Source organism: Leiobunum rupestre, chromosome 11 (genome assembly GCF_980474605.1).
Source record: "Leiobunum rupestre chromosome 11, qqLeiRupe1.1.hap1, whole genome shotgun sequence".
NCBI classification, from domain to species: Eukaryota; Metazoa; Arthropoda; class Arachnida; order Opiliones; family Sclerosomatidae; genus Leiobunum; species Leiobunum rupestre.
This window is the reverse complement of record NC_143394.1, coordinates 28,034,452-28,061,459: the sequence shown is the minus strand read 5'-3', so window position 1 is coordinate 28,061,459 and position 27,008 is coordinate 28,034,452. Positions and strand designations below refer to the sequence as shown.

Sequence of the window (27,008 nt, the reverse complement as noted above, 5' to 3'; positions counted from 1 at the left end):
ATATTTCCAAAAATATAAAGTTAGTTATGATTTCTACCATTTTGAAACTGACGTTTTCTGGAGCCCTAAATTCCTCGAATGTAGGACAAAATATCCAAAACTAAAAAATCTATTGATAAAAAATCTAAACTGAAAAATCCAAAACCAAAATATCTCACGGATAAAAAATCCATGTAAATAAAAGCCAAATTGTCTTTATTTAAAAAATTAAATTTATTGTCGAAATCTACTGTTATACGAAATCGCATTTAAGAAGTCAGGTAAACCACGAACATTATTTGAATATTCTTCACAAAGACATTTAAGTCTAAGTTGAAGGTCACCGAAAATCTTTCGGTTTTTTTGGTGGTAAATTACCTAAAGAATGTTGCGCAATTTTCGTTTTGGATTTTATTTCCGTTTACCAAATTCCTCATACAGCTAAAAATACTTTATTAGCTTTTAGTTTAAAAGTTTAATAACTAAATAAAACTAGCGTTAATTATAGATTATGAAAATATATATCAACACTGGCAGTCTCTTTAACTTCTTAATGCATAGTAAATTTGTAAGTTAGAAAACACTTAAAAAATTGTAATATTTATCGAATGGAAGAACACTTATATTAAACAAGTTGGCAAGCCAAAATATACCTCTCCTCGGTAGAATTGTCCCTAGTGGTATTAATTTCTCGAGATAACCCTTAAAGATATATCTCCGCAATTTAGAGTTATTTGTTAAAAATATTAACCCATTTCTATCCCGCCCGGTATAAAATTTTAATTATAATTAAAATAATTGAGACGAAACGACCAATTTTAATTTATTCAGAATATCATAAGTTAAGTAGTTACAACAGTACGTTAGACGTACTATAACAATGCACAATTGAATTAAACCCTTTTACAGAACAAGTTTATCAGTTAAATATAATACGACGCAAATTTTAATGAAAGAAATATCTACAGAGGCTTTTTGGAATTACTCGCTTACGAAATACTTGCCGCATCTTTAACGCTCATTTTATTTCAACACTCGCCCTTGATGAAGATACCGTAGATATCTGGTAGTGGACGACTCGTTCACTTCCTGTTGACGTTGTGACGCATACCACATGAAAAAGACCAATGCCGTCCAATTTCCAATATCATATAATGACTCGCACACCCAAGAAATCGTAGATATCCAAATATCCACACCAAATGTATTTACAAGAAGCAAAAACCTTACCATCAACAAAGCACAGAGAGCCACTTGACTAACCGCCAGCTTTTAAAGCAATTAACGTTAAATTATCTCCTTTGAATTAACAGAACTATATATAGGTCGTTAAGAAAGTGGACTACCCACAGGGTCTACCCTTTAACCCTCTAATCTCGGCTGACTGCGCTAAAACAAGATTTAACCTTTAAAAAATACCAGATTAGGCCTTCATAAATTCATTAATAAAAAAAGACTTTATTACCTATTATGCTTACGATGCCTGTCTTAATTTCAGTGAATCTAAGCAGCTATCGGTGGTTCTGTGGTAGAGCGCTCGACTGCCAAGCCGAATGGTCTGGGTTCGAAACCTGGGTGGCGCATTTGTTTTTAATCAATAGAGAAACGCTAAATTAGAATTTCTTCGATGCAATAATTTCAATTTCAATTCTATTTCAATTAAACCAAAATTTCGTACTCTATTAAATACGCTTCCGATAAAGCTGAAGGTCTAATTTTCAATAAGGCGTAACAAGTGTCGGTGGTTCTGTGGTAGAACGTCCGCCTGTCAATCAGGAGGTCTCGGGTTCAAATCCCGCCCGATGCGATCGCAAATTGATACTAAGACGAATACCGTGTACAACTGGTGGAAACCCTGCCATTGAACGTTGAGAGGTAGCATTACACTCAGCACTCGGTCCGTCCCAAAGTCATTAAGAAGAAGTTGGAGAGAAAACGCCCATATAAACACAACAGACTCAACATGCACATCCATCAGAACACAAACACAACAAATTCAACACTCACAACCTACGCATAAACATTACAAAAACGTAATACACCAAACCGTCACGACGGTGAGCGAAAAAACACCATCCAAACCAAACCGCAAATGCATCCGTTAACGCTCACCGTCACACGGTGGTTTTGCCAACCCTTTGAGAAACTGCGTACGCAGGGATTACACTTTGCACCGAAAATGCGAACGCGTTCGCAGTCCTGACAGACAGACACACCCACAGACCCACCCACAGACCCACCCACAGACCCACCCACAGACCCACAGACAGACACGGTCGTTGTATAACCCCTCCTAGGGGACTTTGTCCCCTCGGAGAGGTAAAAAGACAATTAAATTGCTACACTCGAACTGAGTGGAACAGTTTTATACTTAAACCATAACTTTCTTTCAATAAATATTGAAATTCTTAAATTAGAGCATGGAAAATATTTTAAGAAACCTCAACAAAAGCCTTTTAAGGATGGATTTTCACTATAGAGTCTGAAACCCTGCGACGTCACCATTGTAATTTGCCTATTGATAAAAAACTGTCATGGCGGCCACTATTATCACTACAGCTGTGACGTTACAAGTTTTCAAAATCGTAACAAACGACAACACTCTATAGCAAAAATGATGAGACACTGGCGGTCCATTTTTAAAATCTCCATTTTGATCTAGTGAAAATTGGTATAAACCTCACATTTTAAAAGTTTACCATCGTTGTCGCTGCAATTTTGCTTATAGTATGCTTATTTCCGCAATAACTACGCTATTTTCATTACTCAACAGTGGTCTTTTAAATTAAAATATATAGATAAAATAAAATGAAGAATTTTCATTAATAATCAGTATTATTTTACAGTTTTAATTGAAAACGTTGACCATTAAATCGAATATTTAAATTGGCAACCATTATAATCTAAACATAACTTATAATAATATAAGAATAATATAGCTCCCAGCATATTGATGTGTTAGTTTACCGTCATGTACCCACTTGTTAGCTATCGATCCCGGCGCTGGTTTCGATTCTGTCGGGGTTCCGCGTTGCAGGATGGACACCATCAGCCGACATCACGCTCGAAGACGGTCTTCGGGGGTAAACACAGCGCCGAAAAGAGCCACTCCTAACTTCCCAAGTGTCATCTTATGTCCCGTTCGTCCCGGATCCGGGCGGGAAGGAGAAGGGAATGGATGAGTCCCCAGCCAGAATCTATCCCCTGAAAGCGAGGGGGCGCCGCTATTTTTAGAAATTTCTCGGGATGTGTCACGTCGCGTTTCGTCCATTGGCTAACGCGGCCGAAGCTGTACATTAATCTAGAAGCTAGCTCTCTCTCTCTCTCTCTCTCTGGTATCGACAATGGGCCAGTGCGTATCTCTCTCTCTCTTTGTTGTCCCGCGTAGGAGCGCTTCTTTTTTCGTTGTCTGCTTCGTTCTGGGAGCTATTTATGGAAGTCTTGATTTCTTCGAGGCTAAAAATGTTGGCGCGGAAAATGATAAAACTATATAATTATATATTATACTTTGTGGCGGGATTCTGTTAGCGAAGCTTATCTCTCCAATTCGCCATTTAGGCTCAGTTTCTCATCATTATATTTAGCTTTTGTACGTCAATTATAAAAATGCGTAGATTGGAGTTTCGTCTTTCTTCCCCCCCCCCCCCGCCCGTAAAACGCTCAGTGTAAAGGCTCGTCCAATGAAATTTGTACGCAACAATGTGTTAGCGTATTTAAAGGCTAGCTGCGTTCTCCTTGTGTTTGTTGCTTCTAGCTTTAATATTGTGACCATTGGGTAAAAAATAGGTGAAAACGCCTGTAGAAGTGTTCCACCCGTTTCGCACCACTGTCCAGGGTGAAGTAAGCTACCAGGGGAGAGAATGATAATTGTAGGGCCTCGTGTTTACAAATAATTTTATTAAAAAGTTTGTTTTGTTTCTAGGGTTACAACGAATGAAGGGAATAGAATAGTTCTTTTATAAAGTAACGTGGCCTTCTTGTTTAAATGTTGCTTTTACGTCAAAGCATGGACCAAGAATCTAAAGGGACTAACTGTTCAGGCTTTAAAAAGCACGCGTTAATACTGGGAATAGGAAAATCACGGGTAATTTTATTTCAATGTGGACAAACTTGGCGTCGCTAAAGTCGAATTCGGGCGTAGTTTCATAGATAAGCTCACGTTCAATGTTGACAAAATGGCGCCGTTGTTCTCGGTTAAATGATTTGGCTTAGTAAGTTTTTGAGCTTTTATTTTTGAAATTGGGCCTTTAAAAGTTTAAGTAATGATAATTAAGTTAAGTAAAAATAACCAGTAAGCCGCGTATGAATGAGGTTTTTTAATTAAATTTATTGGAATCCATTTAATTTCTAAACTTAAAAAAATTAATGAACTAAGCCTAACCTAACTTTCTTGCACGTACTGTCTCCTAAGCCCCAACTCGCAGTGATAGTTGAACTGAATTCTTGAGGCCCTTCAAAGCGGCTGATGTACCTCAGTAAGCCTTCCGATTTAGGCCACGCCTACCGTGTCAAAATATCGGGAAAAGTGAGTCCCCTTAGATTCTTGGTCCGTGGTCAAAGTCTAGTACTTTTACAAGTCTACGAGCGCGCGCTGCAGTCGCCAGAGGAATATAGCTTTTTCTGGCGCGCGTGCGAAGAATATACTAATTAAGCTGCGCTTTGTGGCGTAAGAGCAACGTATTCTATTTTTTACTTTTTAATCATTTTATTTTATAGAAACATCTATTACGTTTGCATTCTCAGGTTCTTTACGGATACTATAGATAAATCGATTCAAAATTGAATGATACTTTTAAAAATAAAGAGAAGAACGGACGACGCACTGTTGCCATTGACAAATCCCCGAAATAGTTCCCCATATATACCATGTGTACCGTAACTTTAATCGTTTGGTATTATTTGGTCTAAATACGTTGAAATTGAAATTGTTCCGTTTGCTTACGTGGGCTGGCGCTATTAAAGAAATGCTTACAACGCGCCTCTTTCAAAACAGAGAGTTTGAGCCAAGTCCCGCTGACGTTAGAACGGAGAACATTGGGGAAGTTAGCCGGCTGAAACGTCAGCGTGGAAAGCTGAACGTCGAGGACTTAAGCTCCATTCGGCGTCAGCAATTGCTTTCCCCGACGACTTCCCGTTCCTTTCAGGTGAGGTCTGGCAAGATGACGGCACATCGAGGGACGGATTCGGGGCTGGTCTATAAAAAGAATAGGATAAATATGTAATGGCTAAAAATAGGCGCCCGTTGCGGGTTTATTTAGTCGCTCGTACGAACTTCATTCAAAGGGAATTTTATGCGCCAACAGAGTTCCTCATTTTCGAGTTCATTCTGAATCTCGAACCCTATTGATACAATGTTCCGCGTAATCTGATGTGACTTTGAACTTGACTTTACCATGTATTCGTAGCTATAGAAAAGCGAATGTTGATCGAGCATTGGTTCTCGAGCTAGACTATACCGTATCCTGAAACGTTAAATTTCACTCTGTAATGCGAGGTAACCTCGCACCCTAGGGTTAAATTACTTTGTTTCATAAGGCTTGATTGCCTTGTTTCGCAAGGTGAAATTAAATTCTTCCGTAAGAACTTGTTTACTAAGATTAAACTAAATTCTTCCGTAAGACCTTATTTACCAAGGTTAAATTACTTTACGCTAGACCAACTTGTTTCGCAAGGCATTATGATCTCGTTTCGTAAGGTTAAATTACCTTGTTTCGTAAGATTAAATTACCTTGTTTCGTAAGGTTAATTTACCTTGTTTCGTAAGATTAAATTACCTTGTTTCGTAAGGTTAAATTACCTGGTTTCGTAAGGTTAAATTACCTTGTTTCGTAAGGTTAAATTACCTTGTTTCGTAAGGTTAAATCAAATCACCTTGTTCCGTAATTTTAAATTACCTTGTTCCGTAAGCTTAAATTACTTTGTTCCGTAATATCTTGTTTACCCAGGTTCGTAAGGCATGGCTATTTGATTTCGTAGGGTTAAATTACCTTGTTTCTTAAGACATGAATACCTTGTTTTGCAAGGTTAAGTTACGTTGTCTCGTTAAGCATGATTATTTTGTTTTGTAAGGTTAAATTATCTTGTTTTGTGAGGTTAAATTACCTTGTTTCGTAAGGTTAAATTACCTTGTTTCGTAAGGTTAAATCACCTTGTTTCGTAAGATTAAATTACTTTGTTTCGTAAGGTTAAATCAAATCACCTTGTTCCGTAATTTTAAATTACCTTGTTCCGTAAGGTTAAATTACCTTGTTCCGTAAGGTTAAATTACCTTGTTTCGTAAGGTTAAATTACCTTGTTTCGTAAGATTAAATTACCTTGTTTCGTAAGGTTAAATCAAATCACCCTGTTCCGTAATTTTAAATTACCTTGTTCCGTAAGGTTAAATTACCTTGTTTCGTAAGATTAAATTACCTTATTTCGTAAGGTTAAATTACCTTGTTTCGTAAGATTAAATTACCTTGTTTCGTAAGGTTAAATCAAATCACCCTGTTCCGTAATTTTAAATTACCTTGTTCCGTAAGGTTAAATTACCTGGTTTCGTAAGGTTAAATTACCTTGTTTCGTAAGATTAAATTACCTTGTTTCGTAAGGTTAAATTACCTTGTTTCGTAAGATTAAATTACCTTGTTTCGTAAGGTTAAATTACCTGGTTTCGTAAGGTTAAATTACCTTGTGTCGTAAGGTTAAATTATTTTGTTTCGTAAGGTTAAATCAAATCACCTTGTTCCGTAATTTTAAATTACCTTGTTCCGTAAGGTTAAATTACTTTGTTCCGTAATATCTTGTTTACCCAGGTTCGTAAGGCATGGCTATTTGATTTCGTAGGGTTAAATTACCTTGTTTCCTAAGACATGAATACCTTGTTTTGCAAGGTTAAGTTACGTTGTCTCGTTAAGCATGATTATTTTGTTTTGTAAGGTTAAATTATCTTGTTTTGTGAGGTTAAATTACCTTGTTTCGTAAGGTTAAATTACCTTGTTTCGTAAGGTTAAATCACCTTGTTTCGTAAGATTAAATTACTTTGTTTCGTAAGGTTAAATCAAATCACCTTGTTCCGTAATTTTAAATTACCTTGTTCCGTAAGGTTAAATTACCTTGTTTCGTAAGGTTAAATTACCTTGTTTCGTAAGATTAAATTACCTTGTTTCGTAAGGTTAAATCAAATCACCCTGTTCCGTAATTTTAAATTACCTTGTTCCGTAAGGTTAAATTACCTTGTTTCGTAAGATTAAATTACCTTATTTCGTAAGGTTAAATTACCTTGTTCCGTAAGGTTAAATTACCTTGTTTCGTAAGGTTAAATTACCTTGTTTCGTAAGATTAAATTACCTTGTTCCGTAAGGTTAAATATTCTTGTTTCGTAAGGTTAAATTACTTTGTTCCGTAATATCTTGTTTACCCAGGTTCGTAAGGCATGGCTATTTGATTTCGTAGGGTTAAATTACCTTGTTTCCTAAGACATGAATACCTTGTTTTGCAAGGTTAAATTACGTTGTCTCGTTAAGCATGATTATTTTGTTTTGTAAGGTTAAATTATCTTGTTTTGTGAGGTTAAATTACCTTGTTTCGTAAGGTTAAATTACTTTGTTCCGTAATATCTTGTTTACCCAGGTTCGTAAGGCATGGCTATTTGATTTCGTAGGGTTAAATTACCTTGTTTCCTAAGACATGAATACCTTGTTTTGCAAGGTTAAATTACGTTGTCTCGTAAAGCATGATTATTTTGTTTTGTAAGGTTAAATTATTTTGTTTTGTGAGGTTAAATTACCTTGTTTCGTAAGGTATGATTAATTTATTCGTAAGGCTAGACTAGATTACTTTGTTGTGGAAGGCTAAATTGTATGTAGGTCTGGAATAATTTGGAACAGATTTACAGATTTTTGTCTCTTTTGGCTTATCTAATGTAGCTGAAGGGGAAAAAGTAAGACCATTGAGGCATTTATACGTTTTTCGTGGCGCCCCTGGTTGTCGAACATTGAACTAGAGGTGGCGGACCCGCAACTAAAAAAAAAGGGAACCCTTAAAAAGTCAGTCACCCGCGGGTGGATAGGCTATATTTTTAACAGACATTTAGTGTACAGATGGCTTAAATAAATTATTATTATTATTTTTATAATCAATAATATTTCAATATCTTCAGTGTTTTAAAGCCCTTTTTGGTTTTGACGTTGTACAAGAGATATCTTAATTGAAAAAGCGTATAAACAAAATTATAATTAGTATTATCAAGAATAAATTTATTAATGCATGAGGGGTGAGGAAAATCATCAATTTAAGGGAACAAATGAGATACGGGGCTGTTTTTATTTTTTTTAGGAGGAAGGAACACACGGAGAACGCTACTAGCTTAACCCGGTAACGCAGTGTTGTGTACAAATTTCATTTCAATAGCCTTTTCGCTGAACGTTTTACGGGCGGGGGGGAAGACAATTGCCGAATTTTCCCCTTCTGACGGCAGCAGGCGCTTAAAGGCCTAGGTTTTCTTCCGCCTGTCCCCCTTTAAATTAGGCCAACATGTTCAGCGGTTGGCCTACCACCAGGGTGTTTATGCTCCACTAAGTTAATTTAAAGGGGGACAGGCAGAAAAAAACCTAGGCCTTTAAGCGTCTAACCAATGAAAACTGTGCACAAGAAAATGCAGGACTTTTGACGGGTTGCGTTCTCCTTGTGTGTGTGCTGTGTTTGTTGCTCCTAGCCTTAATAATGATTATGTTGATGTAATTTTAAACGTTTCCTTCAACCCCCCTCGCCCCCCCTAATCTCCTTCCGCCCCCTAATCAAATCAAATCAGCCCAGTATCTGATTGGTTCCCTAAAACTGACGTCTTTAGACGTCATTGAAGTACACGCTGGTGACGTTTTTCCTTCCCCCTTTTCGTGCAGGTTGAAAATTCGATCAGGATGCCACGGACTGTCTCCACATAGTATCTTGGATTAAGAATGTGCCACTGGATATAGCACTTCCGGGTTTTGTAGGCTTCCAAAATTCTGAACCACGCTGGGCGCCATCTAGCGGTTTGACGCGTTTTAATGATTCAAACAAAGACGTGTGTTTTCGGCGTGTATGTTAAGCTTGAATGGCAGTGCTACGTCACACGACGTCAGCCATGCTTTTCCTATTCATAAAAAATTCGTGCCCACAATGGCGGCCATGGGCAAAGCTACGGAGTGCTACTACGCTATTGTACAGTTATATATTAACAGAGACTTTATTATATTTTTTGCTTAAATATTGGTGTTGTAAAGTAAGTAGATACTTATTTATTATTTATATTAATTCAAAATAGTATATAATAATAATCCTGACCGCTGTACGATATGCGCATGCGCCGAGACGCAAAACAATTTGTAGGTATTACCGTTCCCTGGCACTCTTTTTTTTTTATCCCTTCCGTTAGGCGCCTTACAGTTAGAGGATAGCGCCGCCGATCAAACGCCGCCGCCGCCGATTATTTAGATAACGCCGAAACGCTGCTGCCGATAAATTTAATTTCGCCGCCGAATTAATTTCCATTATTAAAGTATAATAATTACGTTTTGAGATCTAAACTACATAGATTTTTCTTTTGGTAGTGCTACGATTCCTAGGCTGTTGGGTGCACCGTACTAGCGTTATAAAATTAAAAATAATTAATAATTTCCAAAAGATCTGGCACCACTGCACCGCGCGCACCAAGATTTTCTGCAGCAGATAGCTGGGATAGGAGAGAGAGAAATGAAAACGGCTTTGGAGTTGCCTCGCATCGTATTTTGTAATAAGTACAGAAACGTATCAGCTGCATTGGCTGCATTCAGCAATAACTATTCTATTACATTTTAAAAATTCCTTTGATACAAAGGTAAAATAATTTGTGATAATAGACTTAAATGCGCGGGGAAAAACCCGGATTTGGGGGGATGAAATTTCTGCGGTAGAGGGCTGGCTCGTTGGTTGTCTGTACGATAATGGCGGCGCCCAGCAAAAGTTTCCTAAAAGAGTGTATAGATAATAATACTAGTGAAATGGTAGTAAATTAGTACAGTATTGTTATTACTAGCGTAAATGTTTTAGTTTAATAGTATCATATGTGACATAGTTACTCATAAGTGTGCCTCTGTTTAACATATCTGTATTAAAAATTTAAATGAGACCTTGTTTCACAGCCACCAAAGACTATATAAAGCTACGCGTAACTTTATATAGTCTTTGACAGCCACCAAAGAAAATACAGCACTAACGTCGCGTAAAACTGGTTTTAACTTCCTTCCCCCCTACGCGAGAACTAGTTTTGATGAGGATAAAACCGTCATCGACTGGGAAGTGACGTCAATAACGTCATATCCTTGCAACAAGGTATCATTATGAAAAAATTCTTTCAGGCACACTTATGATTAAATAAGTTACATCTGATAGTATGTAACCAAAGTTACTTTTTCTTTGTTTTGGAAACAAGTGGTTCCTATTTTAATAAAATACATTATATTAAACATGTATTTTTTAAATGTGTTTAACAATTTAAGTTCTAGCGGTCTATTAAAAGGCTGGCGCTATTTCTGAGGGGGGGGGGGCAGTTTTTCCCCTTAGGCGCCGCCGCCGCCGATTTTTTTCAACGCCGCCGATTATTTTCGGAAAATCGGCGCGCCACGCCGCCGCCGTTGAAAATTGGTTCGGCGCTATGCTCTACTTACAGTGGCGTAGCTAAGCCAAACTAGCCCCCCCCCCCGGGAAACTCGTTTTTGGGTTTTAGTCGATATTTAGCATATTATTTGATAGCAATTTAGGGGCCCCCTCTAGCCCTGTGGCCCTACTACATTACGGGGTCTGCGGGGGGCCTTATTTACGCCACTGGTACCTAAGAATGTCTTGACGAAGGTTAGCTTATATTATTAATCCAAGATAGAATGAATAAATACATTTTCGGTATTTACAACTGTGTGGCGCTGCAGTCGGTATGGTGTACCTTTTCTTCGTGGTAATAATATCATATTGACCACTACAATGAATAAAAACACGGTAATGAAGCTCATTATATTGTCCCCCAAATTAAACCAGGCTTAATTTGCATCCAATTAATTGTTTTTAATGAAAACAATCCGAAGAAAGGGCTGCAAATTGGCTGGAGACAAAAGATCAATTTGAAAGACACGTGGCAGTAATAACTGTAACATCTGCGGAAACGGACTTCTAAGCAACATGACGAATGACGTCTACTTAAAAGGCGTAATTATTTCACTCCCCGCGTGACATTGGGACCCCCCCCCCCCTCTATAGTGAAGACATTGAAGCGCCGTAATGAGGGCTCCGCTAGAAAAGGTCAACGCACGGGGCCCCACTGCCATCTCCCGCAAAAATACTTAATCGCCCTCTTATTTTGGCCTATCGTAAATAGGTTTTGCGCCTTCTTGTCCAATCTGTTTAATTACTAAATCGCATCTGCCGCTAGAGAGCGCACCTGCGCCGAAGTCGCTCGCGCCGGGAAACGCGTGCCAAAAACCCCGGGAAAACCAAGGCCACGGGCGCGTGCGCCGTCTCTCTCTCTCTCGCTCTAGCCCGGGGATAACCGTGGCGCGTGCCGGCTCTCTGTCTCTCTCCCTCGCCCGCCGTCGCCTCGTGCCTCGTGCCTCGCGCGCGCGGCCAAGGCCTCGCTCCCTCTTCCCCAGTCGCCGGGTCTCCGCGCCAGGGAAAGGGGAAACCAGGCACTCCGGAGAGCAGATGAAAAAGAGACGTTAGAAAGGGGGGGGGAGAGTAGGGTAGCGTGGCTAGAAACGGTTTATTTCGCCCTCTATCGTTCGTCTTTCAAATGAAGGTCCGTTTCCCAAGCTCTAATTTTGGAGTTTTAAGAGTTGGGATAAATCTTAAAAATTCGATGATAATTTCGGGGAAATCGACTGTGTTACGTTGTCGTCTTCCTCCCTTTCCACACTAATTAAATATTTAATTAGAAACTAAATCACATTCTGGTCATTTGAGAGAGGTCTCAAACTATAGTTGCTAATGAGGGGACAAAAAGAAATTTATGCAACTTGAGATTTTGCAGTGGATAGAATAGGCTTTATTAGAGTCACGTGGAATTCTGGTTTTAAGGGGAAAGGCTGCCTTCAACTTTGGACGAATAATTACTGGTATCGAAACCTAAGCAAAATCGCCCATCAGCGCTCCTACCGAGAGAATCGCGAAATATTTCTATACAAATACAAAACAAACTGCCGTTTTTAGTAGAAGTGAGGCTTTTGGAATTTTAATAGGCTTTAGATTATTCAGTAATAATTGTATTGGTATAAAAATGAAAGGGTAATGATTTAATTAATTTAAATAGGAAGTTCGCTTTAATGTTTTTGCATATATAGTTTGTGTGAAGGTTTAAATAGATTATAAATTTAAAAATGTTTAGTCAAAATGGAAATAAAGGTGTAAGCTTTGACGACCGTGACGAGCTAAGAACTAAACACGTGCCCAATATTATATTGGGCACGTGTTTAGTATTTGGATAGATATCTTTCCAATACTTGACACTACGGCGCTACAAGCGGCGCTGCCGTAAAAGCACCAAGCGCGCCATTTGGTTTCAGGTACAGAAATTATTCGTCCAAGCTTCAACTATGCTTCCATTAGCTTTCCCACCAAAGAGCCTATGAGTTCATCCATAGACTTTAACTGTACTATTTCGTAACCTAATTTAACAAGCTGGGCAAGCATAGCCGACTTTGTTCTATCGCTTATTGCGACATCAGTCGTAACATGAAAAACAGTATTCCTTTGCTAATTCTACGAGGCTTAAATAGGTGTTTCTATAAAATACGTTAGGTCACGTGCAGTGGTGTAGTCCTAAAATAAAAAGAACCGGGGCGCTATCTGGGTACGGCCAACTTCGATTTCGCGCGTAACCTAATTTGGCTGTACCATAGAAATCTCATAGGTAACTAGAATGCTGCCGTGTAACTGGCAAATGGGCCAAACGCCGTGGCAGTCGATAGCCAGATCTCAGCCAATCAGAGCTCAAAGAGTGGTTCTGCCAAGAATTTAATGTCACCAGAGAGAATGACGTCACCTATCTCCCGCTACAGTAGCGGATCCAAGGAGGATTATTATCCTCCTTGGCGGAACCACTCTACGGCCTCTCATTGGCTGAAGGTTCAAGGCGAACTGGCGTCAAGCTCGGCCGTAGGCGGCAGCATTCTAGTTACCTATGAGATTTCTATGGGCTGTACCGACTGCTATAAATGTAGGTCCAACTTCGATTTTTAGCGTGATCGAAGTTGGCCGTACCTAGGTAACGATTTGAAATTGTTATGGCATTTTTCTGCGGCCAAAATTTATCATAAATTCACACACCCTTTATCTGAGAAAAATGATTTACGAAATAGAAGCAAGGCGCGCCCTGGCAAGTGGAAAAAAAGAGCAGGGCGCGCCCTGGCAAAATGGATAAACCAAGGCCTTTGAAAAAAGCACCGGGGCGACGTCCTGCCCCGCCCTGGCCCGACTACTCACGTGCAAATGTTTTTTCTACGTCACTAGCGAAAGTTATTGAAGATACAGAGCGCGCGCTCGAGTCGATAAAGATTTTGGAATTTGGAAGTCCACGTGCGAAACGCGCGTGCCGATAAAGCACTAAAAAGCTTAAGCTCGTGACGCGGGAAAAAACATTTAATACATTTAATTTTTTTATTTATTTATTTTATAGAAACACCTATTGATTCATTTTTGTAGTAATAGTGATTTTTGCATTATTTCAGTTATGCAATGAACCTATTTCAAGCGGTTGTGGAAAACTACCATCTTGGATTAATAATACTAGTTCCTACCGGGATATATCACTTGAAATAAAACCTAACCAGCAAATGGCTTTTGCGACAGCAGCGCCGCTTCGACGAAGTTAGCGGAGAATTTCCAAAACTCCCGTAACACGTATCCTTCTACAAGGCAGAATCCGTAACAAACACTTAGCAAATGCTCGCGGGACTATAAAGTGATATATCCAGGTATGAACTACTATTATTTATCCAAGCTACCATGGCCCCGGAATAAATAAATGTCGTATCGGGCCCGTCTAACTGAATTTTGCAAGGGAAGGGGGTGCTGGTGGAGGTCAATGCGATGGGCCCATAAAAAGCGTGTTTGTGGCTGGGACGTCATTTCCGGATTTTCCAGGGGGGGGGGGGCACAACTTGTGCTCCCGAAAACCGTATTTGTAATAGTTAAATTTAATATTTTTGGGATTTTTAATCGAAATAGTGATTGCACAATTGTATCTAAAATGACGTGTATTTACAATTTCTTCCTTTTATGGCAAAAGTAAACGGGACAATGAAAATACCTTTAATAAACACTTTTTTGCGCGAAATATGCCAACAAATTTTTATCATTTTTCATCCCAGCTCAACAAAAAGCTTTAAAAGTGGTTTTTTACAACTCGTAAATGCATTAATCCAGAGGTATTACTATAATTAATTATTTATCAGTTTCTATTAGAAATTTAATTTAATTTAAATTATTAAATCTGCCTTTTTTATTATGAACTCAAGTCGTATTTTTTATATTTACAAACTTATGCATTTTTTGCCAATACTATTTTAGATTTAATAAGAATAATAATAATAATAATAATAATCAGCTAGGCTAATATACCTAAGTCATTAAGCGACTTTTGAAGCCATTAATTCAGGTGTGTGGGTTACAATGCGTAGGAGGGTGGTGGCCAGCCCTTCAAGCCACGCGAGCCAACAGCTCCCTACACTAACTATTACCGTTAACCTCAACCAGTTTTCAAACATGAAAATGGGGTGGAGGAAATATTACATAAACTTAAGCTTAACTGTAATACTTTTCGTAAATTCTTTGTTTCTGGCATATCTAATTTTATTTCAACTGAATTAATAGGAAAGTCACTTATAATTTAAAAATAAATATATCTAAGTCTACATTTAAACTTTTTAGATTTTAGTAGACGTTAAAACAGGAGGTAATTTATTTTCTAAAATCGCAAACAAAATTTGGATAAAAATCCACAAAAAACAAAACCCTAGATTTCCCTTCTAATTGACTCAATATGGAAAATCCTTAAAAGAAAATCCAGAATTTTTAAAATTAAAACTTTAACCACTTAAAAATCGGTGGCAACAAGCATTACTAAAAATACTTCCAAAAATCGCCCCATAACGTGCATCTAAAAGAGATAGTAAATAAACTAAATTTTATATCCTGCTAATACATATTATTTTTAGGAACTTTTGGAGCTGAATTGGAAGAATAAAATTGTTTTCCCACCAAAATTTATAAAACACTAATTCTTTAGATCACAATTATTATTTGCATAATTAACATCCAGTTATCCATCGTTTTAAATCTCTAATAACGCGTTTTGCTTCCAAAAGGGAGTAAGAAATTTTGACATAATTATCATAACATTATCTGTCGTTTGATACCAATCTATTTATCCCAAAAAGATATAAAAACGACATCAAACGATTCTTCGAACTTCTAACCCATTTCATGTTAACTAAAACACCAACTGCGATAAACCTACTACTTTAACATTACTATATGAAACTTAAAAGAACTTGTTTTTTTTTAAATTGAAAATGCAATACAAATGTATTCAAATTTAATTTAATTTTTATCTCTTTATTGACTTGTTTTTTTTAAGATTAAAATTTAATTTAATGCCATAAATAATAGCTTTATGAATTTTGGGTGAAGTGGTAATTGGGAGAAGTGGATTTGGGTCAAACGATACCACTCTTATCTTTTGGGTAAAGTGGGAATTGGGAGAAATGGGCTTGGGTCAAATGGGAACATACCGTTTTTAACAGCCACGAAATCAGCGCATTTGGATATACCAGCTGATAACCAAAGTTACTAGAAACGCAGATGTGCGTAACAACGGACCGATTTTTAATTACTTTCTTAGATACCCGATCATCTCTTTATTTATGCTAATTTATATAATTATAAATGCTATATTTAAAAGGCGAAAATGTATATTTAGCTTCCTTGTGAATTTATGATCGTACTCTTCTTATTATAGAAGCTCTCTCTTTTTTATGGGCAGCCGTTAGAGCGTTTTCTTTTGTGTGATTGCGAAATAATGGCGCGGAAGGGGGGACTCCCGATAAAACGATCGGCCGCGATATTGAAAAGAGCGACGAAGGGCGTATGACGAAATAGCCGTTTCTTAGCAACCGCGTCTAAGACAGGCCAGACACGTGCGGATTTCGCTTTCGAAGCGATTGACAAGCTCTTTCTTATCCGCGCTTTTTGCATACCTCGATCCGGCTTTTTTTATACAGAATTATATTAACGCCGAAAAGGTCTATCTTCAAAAATAACGTTCGAAACTTAACGTTAGTTTCACCATAAGTAACTTAATAAGAGTAAGACTTCGGTCATTACGGGGGTCTTTAGTCATTATCCTGATTTACCCCGCAACAACTAAAATCGATTAAATTGCTTTGATCAAACAATTGATATTTCTCACGTATTTCGTGTTTCTTCCTTTACCTAAACGTGTATATCATTCGAATGTATTTGTATATTTATTAGGGCCATGCGAGTACTCGAACATGATCGAGTACTCGGCCTTTTTTGGGGTGAAGTACTCGAACTCGACCTCGAATAAGTAATTGGAGAATACTCGTCGATTACCGAGCACCAAAAATTGCATATTCGGGTCCCCGATTACTCGAATAAGCTGCTCTCTAAACTCGTCGAGTATTTGTTTTTTCTATCCTCGCTTCTTCAAACTTTTTGGGGGTAATAAATGGTACCTACAAAGTTGTGGAAACTGTGGTTCATTTAAATTAAAGGAATATTTTTCAGCATTGAAAGTTACTCCTTTTAATTTTATTTTCATAATTAGTTAATTACTTAAATAAAACCAGCTCCTAATCAAGTACTCGATAAACCGAATCTTTAAAAATATTACTCGGTTTATTTTTAAATACTCGACTCGAATAAGATAAAGCTTCCCCTTAATCAAGTACTCGATTACTCGATGAAATAAAGTTGATACTCGATTGCCTTAATATTTACAGGCCAAAATTAAGTGATACCAATATACATAAATTAAACCTCTGACGGAAATCTGGAGGTTATCCCTATACTACCTATTTCACCGCTCTGGTAAAAATAACGATTACTTTAAATGTAAATCGCTAAATCGTTCAGTATCATACTTATAAAGTACTATTTTACTTATGATGATAATTGGTAATTGTAACGTTATTGAATGCGTGAAAATCAGATGTTACATTTTTTATTTTGCATACACATCTCATCATTTTATTTCTATTCTTGTAACCGCTGACCCAAAATTTGGCGTTTTCAAATAAGTTATTAAGACAAAATAACCGCCTCTATGAGCTCATTCGCCCGTAATTGGATCTCGTTAATCGGTGCATATATTGTTACGCAAATTCAGTAAACGGGGGGGGGGAGGCGAAAATCCGGGTTCTACTCCATAACGTTTGTGACGTCGCAAATGGGCTGTTCCACAGTTGCCAGGTATCAGTGTCGTCCCGCCCAAACGGAAATTAAACTAGCCCAAAAAATCGCCCACCGTCTGAAATGTTTTTTCCGAAAATAGCCTATTTTATAGCCAAATTTTCATGAAATATTAATTATTATTTATATTTATTTATGTAAAACAATTTACATTTGAAAAATTCTACGTTTATAATACTCAATATTCCCCCCTAGATAAGCAAAGTGCAAAGGCGATCATTTTTGGTCAAATAATTACTATTTATAAACAATAACAAAACCAAAAGAAGTATAATGTTAGTTTTAGCAGAATCGCGACCTTGGTGAAAACCACAAAAAAACAAGCTCTAAAATCAGCTTCCCGCGCAAAATATGTTTCCCCGCAAAGCTCTTTGAAAAGGAGCCCAATCGGGCGAGAAAACCGCCAAGCTGGCAACACTGGGCTGGTCCTCCGCTTTCGTAGCGGGTAATACTTGAATGCCCGCGTACCAGGTGTTCCAATGACATAGGCCGCGCGACCAGCCGCTTAGAACGTTTCCTAACGACTGCTCATCATGATATTGTATACGGAAAGCTATCGAGTCACGTCACTAAGGAAACGAATAACCATCTTAACCTGTCGTTTGCTTATTTTGTCAAGTGAATTACCGTAACAGCTGCCACACGCTCTGCCCGAAACTGGCCTCCCCCTTTTATATATTTTTTTTTTACCAACGTGGTGTAAAAAAATGCTTATCTGTAATGTAAGAAAGCGAATTCTAGTTGGATACCACCGGAGGAGTTTTGTTTCGCAGGTGTTAGCCAGGTTAATGGCCAAATTGCTAATTTATGACACTTCATTTTTATATTTATATTTTAGCATTTTTATAATTAAAATTATTGCGGCGACTTGAGCAATATTAATCAAATTATTAATTGCGTTTATGTTAATATTATTATTATGTATGTACTTTAAAATTGACTTTTTGCAAATTTATCGATTTTTTTACTTTAAATTTATATTTGTACTACAGACATATTTGTAAAAATGGAAAATTTTAGAAAAAGAACGGTTTATTCTTTATATAGTTATATTTAAGATTATAAAACGTCCATGCTGACTGCGTTAAAAAAAAATTAAATTCTAATAAAAAAACTAGAGATTAAGTTACTTTGGATAATAAATTTTATAAATGTAAAACTATCTTGGTCGAGATATTATCTCGATCGAGCTGGTTTTACGTTTATAAAATAATATGTCGGAGATATTACCATAAGCAACGTAACAAAATAAGTATGACACTATTAACTTAAAGCTAATTTTCTTACCCGTCATTTTCGAATTTTCGACATTCTCGTTCAGCTCCGACTCGAATTTGCAACTGAACTGACAAGGAGACATCCCGAAATGTAACCCAAACTCGGGGGATTGGTAGACCTCAAATTGATCAACAGTTGATTTTGATTTTTTCTATTTTTGGCATTTTCGAAATTTTGAAATTTATTCAAATTTTTCACAGGGATCGGTCAGAATCCCATGTTATTTTCAATGGGAAAATTTCCATTTGTTGTTGTCAAAAACCATTTTTTGTTGCCATGGCAAAACGGTTGCCCATTGAATATATTACCTTTATAACTTTTCATGATACCTGAAGGTCTACCAATCCCCCGAGTTTGAACAAAATCGGTGGGTTACACTTCGGGATGTCTCCTTGTGAGTAGTACATTAAGAAGATTAAGCCAGCCTCTTTAAAACGCGAACGGCAGAACTTGTAGCTGAGATTATTATTATTACTAAGTGTTTTCGAGTACTGGATTAACCAGTCTATTATCGACAGTGGCTTGGCGTATTTAGCACTAGAGGTCTCTGTGCTGAACTCCAATTTTAATGTCGTAATAAATCTGTAAATCAGTTTGGTGGTAAATTTGCTACTTGTCAAACGTTGATCAGCTACGCTAATACCCAAGGCACCACCCTAGTTCATCAAGCGACTTTTAAAGCCATTATTTCAGGTGGCCGGGTTAAAATGCGTGGAAGGGTGGTGGCAAGTCCTTTAAGCCACACGAGTCAACAGTTTCCTACACTAACTATTACCGTTAACCTCAACAAGTTTTTATGGAAGGGGAAACCGAAGAGCTCGTGGGAAAACCCCTTAAGCCAGTTGGGAGAGAACTTGCAAACTCAACGCGGAAGGAGTAGTTCCGAGTTTCCACCCAGTGCCACAAGCTGGAATCGAACCCGGCTCCTCTTGCTGCGAGGCGAAAGTGCTAACCACTCCGCTACCCCACCTTTGTATTATGTTACTTATGATATTATTATATTTCATTATAAAGGCTTTAACATAGTGATCAGCGAATATGGATATTTGCCAATAGTTTATAATTAAACGTTTTGGGAAGCCAAACCTATTAAATGAATGAATAGTTTGCGGGGCTTCGTGGAGTTCTAAAATGTAAATACTCAACTCGTACGAACTCGGCCGTCATACTTTACAAACTTCGTAAATTTATATGAAATGGTGAAACCCGCAAAACGCCTAACTTTTTTTCGTTGAAAAGACGCTAGGAAGAAACAGGCCCCCATTCATCTTTCGGCTCGTGGCCGGTTTGATATGGGCTAGAAAGTGGTTTGGGCGCGCAGCTGGCCCTCTGAACCAGTGGCAGATGCCACTATTTTCGACATCACCCTCGTGTTTCTCAAAGATATAGGGTGGCGTTTGCGAGAATCAGCCCGTAGCCTGGAAAGAGGCACGCGCGCCTCCGAGCGGCCCGCGCCGTCCTCGGCCCGGTTTCGAGACTTTGCCACGCGCCGCTCGCGCGCCCGTCTCTATTGTACCCGCCAAGACCCCGACGGTCAGAAAAAGCTGTTTGACCCCGGTACCAAACTAAATAATAGTTTGCTTTTCTTCGGTATTATTTAAAATCGAGGTCACTGCCCCGTTTGATCGGCGCTAGATTCTTTTTACACAATAGACCTCTGTCATAAAACTAATATTTTAGAAAATACGAAAGTTTTTAATCTTGCCATTTAAAAATTTTGGGGAAAATTAACTGTAAATTTTTCATTTGATTCGATGTGAATTAAATTAATTTCGAGTTTTCTTTCAAATTAGTTTAAAATTATTACATTTTATTTATTTTCGTAAATATCTTGAGAATAAACGGTTTACACAATTGTGTAACCGGGATGGTATAGCGAGACTCATTAAATTAATATAAATTTATTTTCTTTAAAATTATTTTGATTAGATATTTTTGGCTTAAATCATTGATATTTTTGGCTTAAATTATTGATATCTTTGGCTTAAAATATTGATATTTTTTCTGAAAATATTGACACCTTTGGCTTAAACTATTGATTTTTGACTTAAACTATTGATATTTTTGGCTTAAATTATTGATTTTTTTGGCTTAAACTATTGATATTTTTCGCTTAGATTATAAATAGCTTTGGCTTATATTTTTGATATTTTTAGAGGAAATTATTGATATATCTAGCTGAGAGTATTGATATCTCTAGCTGAGATTATTGATATCTTTGGCTTAAATTATTGATATTTTTATGTTATTATTGATAGTAAAGGGGAACATGATGATTTCTCGAACAAATTATTTTTTGTAAAATTTTCGTAGTCAATTGTGTGCCCCAAAATCTTGGCTACACCACTGAATGGTAACTTTTCGAAGTAAGAGGGATGAAAAATAATTGCAATTTTTAATTCATTTTATTTCGATATTCACGACAAATAAGTCATGCTTGAGCTCAGGCTTGGCCGCTATTGGTAAAGGAGATATGACACTATCCTTCAACTGTATAGTTCTTTACGTCACACGCAATCCGAAAATATTTTAGCCGTTTCTTTTATATCACGTTTGTTCAGTGCGTTTGCATAATAATTGTTTATCTCTCAATACTGATAATGTTATTTGCTTATTATTGGGATCCCGTTGGGTTTTATTCAAAATGCACGTTTCATAAAGCTTATTTAAGTATTTCTCTGTTAAGCGATTTATTACGAACTTCTGACGTTAATACAGTAGGGGAGGGGGCACGCAATTATACATACAACCCCCCCCCCCCGAGCTACACCACTGAGCTAATAATTTATATTACAAGGTTGACTTCGACGCGTTTACTATAAGCATCGCGAACATTTTACCTTTTCAGTTTTTTTGTAATTCTGTTTTTTTTTTATGTAATTGCCCCCTTTCTGCAGAATCTCGAAGGCGCTTTCGGAAGAAGTGTTTTCCCCGGCAGCCCGCACGCGCCGGCTTCCCCAGAAAAACACGAAACGACGTTCATCAACCCAACATCTGTTTGATTTTCTTTATCGCTCCGATGCACCGGGTTTTTTTATCCAGCCGATTCGGCGAAGTAGAGACGCGTAAAAATAAACAACTTTATTTCTATTAAATTACCATTTTACGCGGCTTAAATTGGACCCATTTAAAAAAATGAGATGCCAATTAAAATAAATGCAATTTTAATAAAAAGCTAGGTTGATTTTCCTTTAAAAAATATTCCTAGCTTTTTTAAAAAATAAGTCTTTAAAGAATAAATATTTCTTCGTAATTGATTTCTAGTAATTTTTTAATGGCTTATCGCTCCAGTTCGAACAGCGACGTTTTTATCACGTTCGTTAGAAATAAAAAAACAATGTGATCAATCAGCGTCGAGCGAACGTTGGACCTCGAATAATTGCGACGGGAATCCCAACTTTTGTTTTTCTTACAACATTCTTCGTCCTAATAACAAACGGTCATAAAAATTCCTCGTATTGGTAATACGATAAATATTCGGACCGCAAATATTTCAATATCATTAAAATTGGTTCGAATAATTTCGGCGGGTTTGATTTAATGGCACGGATTAAGATGAGTATTGATTGGCTCGGTTGCGCGACCCCCTGTTGTCCCCCACCCGGCTCGTATCATCTAGGATCCCCGGGTGACCTGGGGCTTGAATAAAAAATAACTGAACCCCAAATTTGAGCTGGCTTGGCGCGGGCTGAACACCGGCTGCTCCGGGTTAGCTATCTCTTTGTTGGAGCCGGCGTAGCTTTTATGGTAGCCGCGAGCTAGCTGGTTCGGACCTTCTGCCAGGCGCGTGGCGAGCGTTGTAATAGCGGGGAGAAAGATATTTAAATGGCCCGGGTCTACGGAGAGGGGGGGGAGGCACTCTCTTTGGAGCCGGAGTTTCCACAAAATGTACGGATTTCAGGTCCGGTGATGTTAGTCGCTTCTGGTCTCTAGAAGAGGAAGCGTACCTACATATCTTCCCGCGGATAGTCGAACGCGAAAATGGTGTTGATTTTTAACAATAAATATCGCGGCGCGACTTTGGAGAAAGTTGGGGCCAAGATAAAGACCGTCAGGTATTTAAAGCGATATTTAATTTTATACATCGCGATTACTTCGGCGGTTTATTTTTGCTTTTGTTAAGTGTTGGTATGACGCGCGTGTCGTATTTACCTTATCTCTCGAATCCAAACCGGCACAAGGTTGTGCATTAACGGAAATACTATCGAAGTCGCTGTTTCCACAAGCGAGAACTTATAATGATAATTTCGTGCAAAACTGCAAATTATTTTTGGAAAGGGTTAATTTGTTTTTATTTTCTCCTCGAATTTTAATATTTTTTTCTCGAGATGGTTAACTTTAATGTAAGAAATGGAGGATAAAACCTTGACGACTTTTTTATCAAAAAAATTGGGTTTTGAGTATTTATTTTAAATATAGTTGCACCCCCCCCCCCCCCCCGATCTGCGATGAAGCCAGGCGTGAGCGAATCCCGGGATTTTCCGTGTCTCCCCCCCTCTTGAACGAAATATAGGGCACAGAGTCGCGGCGAGTTATACGCGTACTCTTTGCCGGGATACGTTGAACGATTATAAAGTTTTGTTTTTCTGTGACTGTTTGTGCAGGTTAACGAGAAGTTTATCGGCGCCCAGGCGATGCAACAGCTGCAGGAAGATGGTTTACTTCACCGCGCTAAGATGCAAAGACTGCGGGTGAGTAACTCTTTCTTTCAGTTATATTATTTCTGTAAGACGACATTAAACGTTTTTCCAAGTAAATTTGTAGAAAGATAAGATTTACTTAACGCGAACTCGAATTTCGTAACGTTTTACTTCCGTGTACCAAAATATGTTCCCAAATAAAACGCGCTTTTACATTTAAGTCAAGTTTTCTTTTTATCGCGCTCCAATGATCGTGTTCGAAAACCTAGAAATAGATGAGACATTTTTTTCCGAATCGCGTTTGTTTATTTATAATATTACGAAATTATACACTAGGAATGTGTAAGACTTCGTTGCTACCAATGCATATGGAGTAACTGGGCTTAAACGAAATCAAATGTGAGATGTATTTTCAAATTCATATAATTGTATGTAAGCAAATTTTTTCACGAACTCAATGGAGTGGTTAAAAAAGAATTTCCCGCGTTACTTTACAATTTGTTGAATCTACTATCACGTCAAACACGAAGAAATCTCAGTTGATATTCAGACCCAATTCTTCAAATTATTCTGAGGTCCTTTAAGCGTCTATGTTTCCATGGTGATTTGCAAACCTTTTTTTAGCCGTGCCGCTATAGCATTCAAAATTTAACTTTGAAACGTAAATGCATTGCTTTAGGGTAACAAGATGGCTTAGATAAACCAAAGCTATAGTCGGTTATTGTAATTGATTTTTCCTCTGTGCCATAAATACCCTGGATTTTAAAATTTTAGTTTATAGTCTTAATCGATAGCTACGCCGCAAAATTTTCGTTTTGAAAACGAAAACATTTGGCCGTTTTCGATCTATCGAAATCTGGCAGCCTTGCCTGCCTTCCGGCCTGTATCTCCAATATTCTCCATACCGAAAATGGCCAACGATTACGCCGCCGAAAATATTTTACTAAACTGATCGGCGGCGTTTTTGATTGTTATTTTGAATTATCGACTAAGACTATTGCATTGCTTACTCTTTCTGCGGTTATAAACCTTTTAAAATGTGTTAATTTACCTTGTCTCTTTGCAGAAACGTCACCCACGAATCTTGCGCCATTGATTGCGCCCATCAGTGTCCGGCTACAGCCAGAAGACGCAGTTACCAACCATCTTCCGCGCCAGGTAGGTGTTTGTAATTCTAACTCTTGGCGTCGCTCGGTCGCGTTACATCGTGCGTGAGATACGTCACGTTTTGCGTAAATATAGTGTTTGACGTAGCTAACTCGTCAAATATAAAGTCGTCATTTAATACTTTTTAAATGTTCTTTTATCCTGTCAACGCGAAATAAGTTAGAGCGAAGTCAAAAGATGGGTTATTACGTCGTTGTGTAAATTAATCGAAGCCTTTGTTTCGTTTTAGTTATGGAATCTGAACCGGTATCGTCAAATTCGAGCGCTGAGACGGTCTCTCACCAACCACCGGTGCCCTCTCCGACATCCGGAAATTTCTTACATCCTGGATACCAACGACAATCGACCTCGAGCAAACCGATTCGAATACTATCGCAACTACCCCTGCGATCCCCTTCCAAAAGTAACGGTAGCAAGATGAGCGATCGCGACAAGTCCTCGAAATTCAGCCCACTTTCTTCGCCGAAAGCCACGACGCCCAGCCCGGTCTCTAGTCCCAGTTCGAGCGCCATTACCCTGTCGGGACTCCTGAAAGTGGTACACTGGCTTTCTCAAAGACGCCGAAGTCGTGATTTCAGTAAAGCGAACGCGGCCGACAAACACGTCAAGAGTAAATTTGGCCTGACACCGGACACTTTCGACGAGAAAATCGCCCACAAAAGGCTGAAGAGCTTCTTGAAGACTGCCGCTCACAAGAGAAACTCGATAGCCGAATGCGGCGGTGCTACTTCCTATTACCACCCTCCGCCGAACGTGACTAACCAAGGAATCAACTACGCGAACGTTTGCCCGTGCGGTCGCTTCCACGATCAACACGTTGACGGCGTCGTCCCCGTCGGTCATTATCCCAACAGAGGAGCTTTCAGGAGACAGACTTCTTTGAACAGTACCACGCAGGCGTTTTTCGCGTCGCCCAACAATAGCGTCTCTTCGAGTGGTTGTTTTTCGTCCGCCTCATCGACCGCCCATACGCCATCCGACAATGAAACCGAACGTACATCGACCATTACGATTCCCGAAACTAAAATAGCGCCCGCTTCAACGAACAATACCTACAGAGTGAGCCAGGTTTCGTCGCCTTTCGTCTGGAGCGAATTATCCAATCAGAGTTCCTCTACTTGCCCCGTTCCCGGATTCAGATTCTTCAGCGACCGAACGGACTCGACGGCGTCGAGACTAACGGTTTCGCCAATCTCCTCTATAGTCAGCTCGGAAGTTTTTCTTCGGTCGTCTCCTACGTCCGTGCTCGAAACTGGACTGACGGAACCGGACGTCATTCGACGTGGTAATCCCGCCGAAGATACTGATGGCGGTTCTAGAGGAATCCTGAGCAGACATGGACGCTTCGGGAGACATTGCTTCTCTCATAAAGCCAGAACTTTTAGCGTAGAAACGGGAACCACCAACGCCGAACGGTTGTGTTCCACTTGGCCGCCCGCTGGGAAGTGTAACCCTACCATTGATGAGTTACACGCGTTGGATGATTCCGAATCGGGGATTGGCGACTGTGATATTGGAGAGAGGAAAAAGTAAGGTTCCACTTTATTTTTTTCCCGTTATTTTGAATTTGAGCTAATTTATTTTAATTTGTTCTATGTAGATCTCGAAGTGATAGTGTGAAGGAAACTTTAGGAGAATGGTGCATTCCCTACAACGATTTGGTCTTCAAAGAGTGCTTGGTACATGGCATCAATGGTGATATATTTCGGTATGTATAGAGTATTAAAGTGGTCTTTATTAAGTAATGATTCTGATAATTTTTTTTAATATTCCAGAGGTCAATGGCATGGGGAAGTCCTTATTTACAAATTCGTTCAAAATACTGGTACTGATACGGAAGTACAACAGTTTTTAGACGAAGTTGCCCAGCTTTGTATGATACGTCACGAAAATATTTTGCTTTTCATGGGTGCTTGCATCGAACCTCCTCATTTGGCCATAATCACTAGGTACACGTTTATTTGGATTATTTTTCCTATGCACCTCGCTAATACTTAGATTTATTTAATCAGTATGAGAAAAGGACCATCACTGTATGAGCAAATACATTTAAAACGTCACACCCTTCCAATGCATACCAAATTCAGCATTGTCAGACAGGTAGCTCAAGGAATGAGTTATCTTCACGCCAAAGGAATTTTGCACCGTAAACTTAGCTCAAGAAATATCATCCTGGAGAGTAGAGTCAAAATTTGCATCATGGATCAAGCTGTCGTAGACCGAACGCAAGACCGGTAAGAGATAATCAATTGTCAAGTTTTAAATATGATTTTCTGATTACAATTTATTTACAACATTTAGACCTGATTTTGGGTGCATACCTCGGGGATATCTCTGCTACCTCAGTCCCGAACTAATGCAATCTTTGAATGTTGAACCACCGAGATTAAGATGCGCAGCTACTCATACTCAAGAATCTGATGTTTATTCCTTTGGGTAAGATACACATTAAGTCTTTTCAAGTGT

At 38.5% G+C, this 27,008-nt stretch overlaps 1 protein-coding gene across 3 annotated transcripts in view; it reads left to right on the top strand.

The window, feature by feature from the left end:
• Window positions 1-27,008, top strand: part of LOC149922136 (uncharacterized) — a 39,409-nt gene that overhangs the window by 10,879 nt on the left and 1,522 nt on the right. Inside the window, exons 1-8 of one of the 3 annotated variants that reach the window (XM_090164130.1) lie at window positions 22,572-22,790; window positions 23,340-23,426; window positions 24,442-24,533; window positions 24,772-26,071; window positions 26,143-26,250; window positions 26,318-26,491; window positions 26,555-26,776; window positions 26,844-26,978. In XM_090164130.1, the coding sequence (XP_090020256.1) occupies window positions 22,717-22,790; window positions 23,340-23,426; window positions 24,442-24,533; window positions 24,772-26,071; window positions 26,143-26,250; window positions 26,318-26,491; window positions 26,555-26,776; window positions 26,844-26,978 (2,192 nt within the window). In that variant the 5' untranslated portion in view covers window positions 22,572-22,716. Of the gene's footprint in view, window positions 1-22,571; window positions 22,791-22,904; window positions 23,015-23,339; window positions 23,427-24,441; window positions 24,534-24,771; window positions 26,072-26,142; window positions 26,251-26,317; window positions 26,492-26,554; window positions 26,777-26,843; window positions 26,979-27,008 lie in introns of those variants that run through there. The other 2 variants (XM_090164131.1, XM_090164132.1) reach the window with 2 other exon arrangements.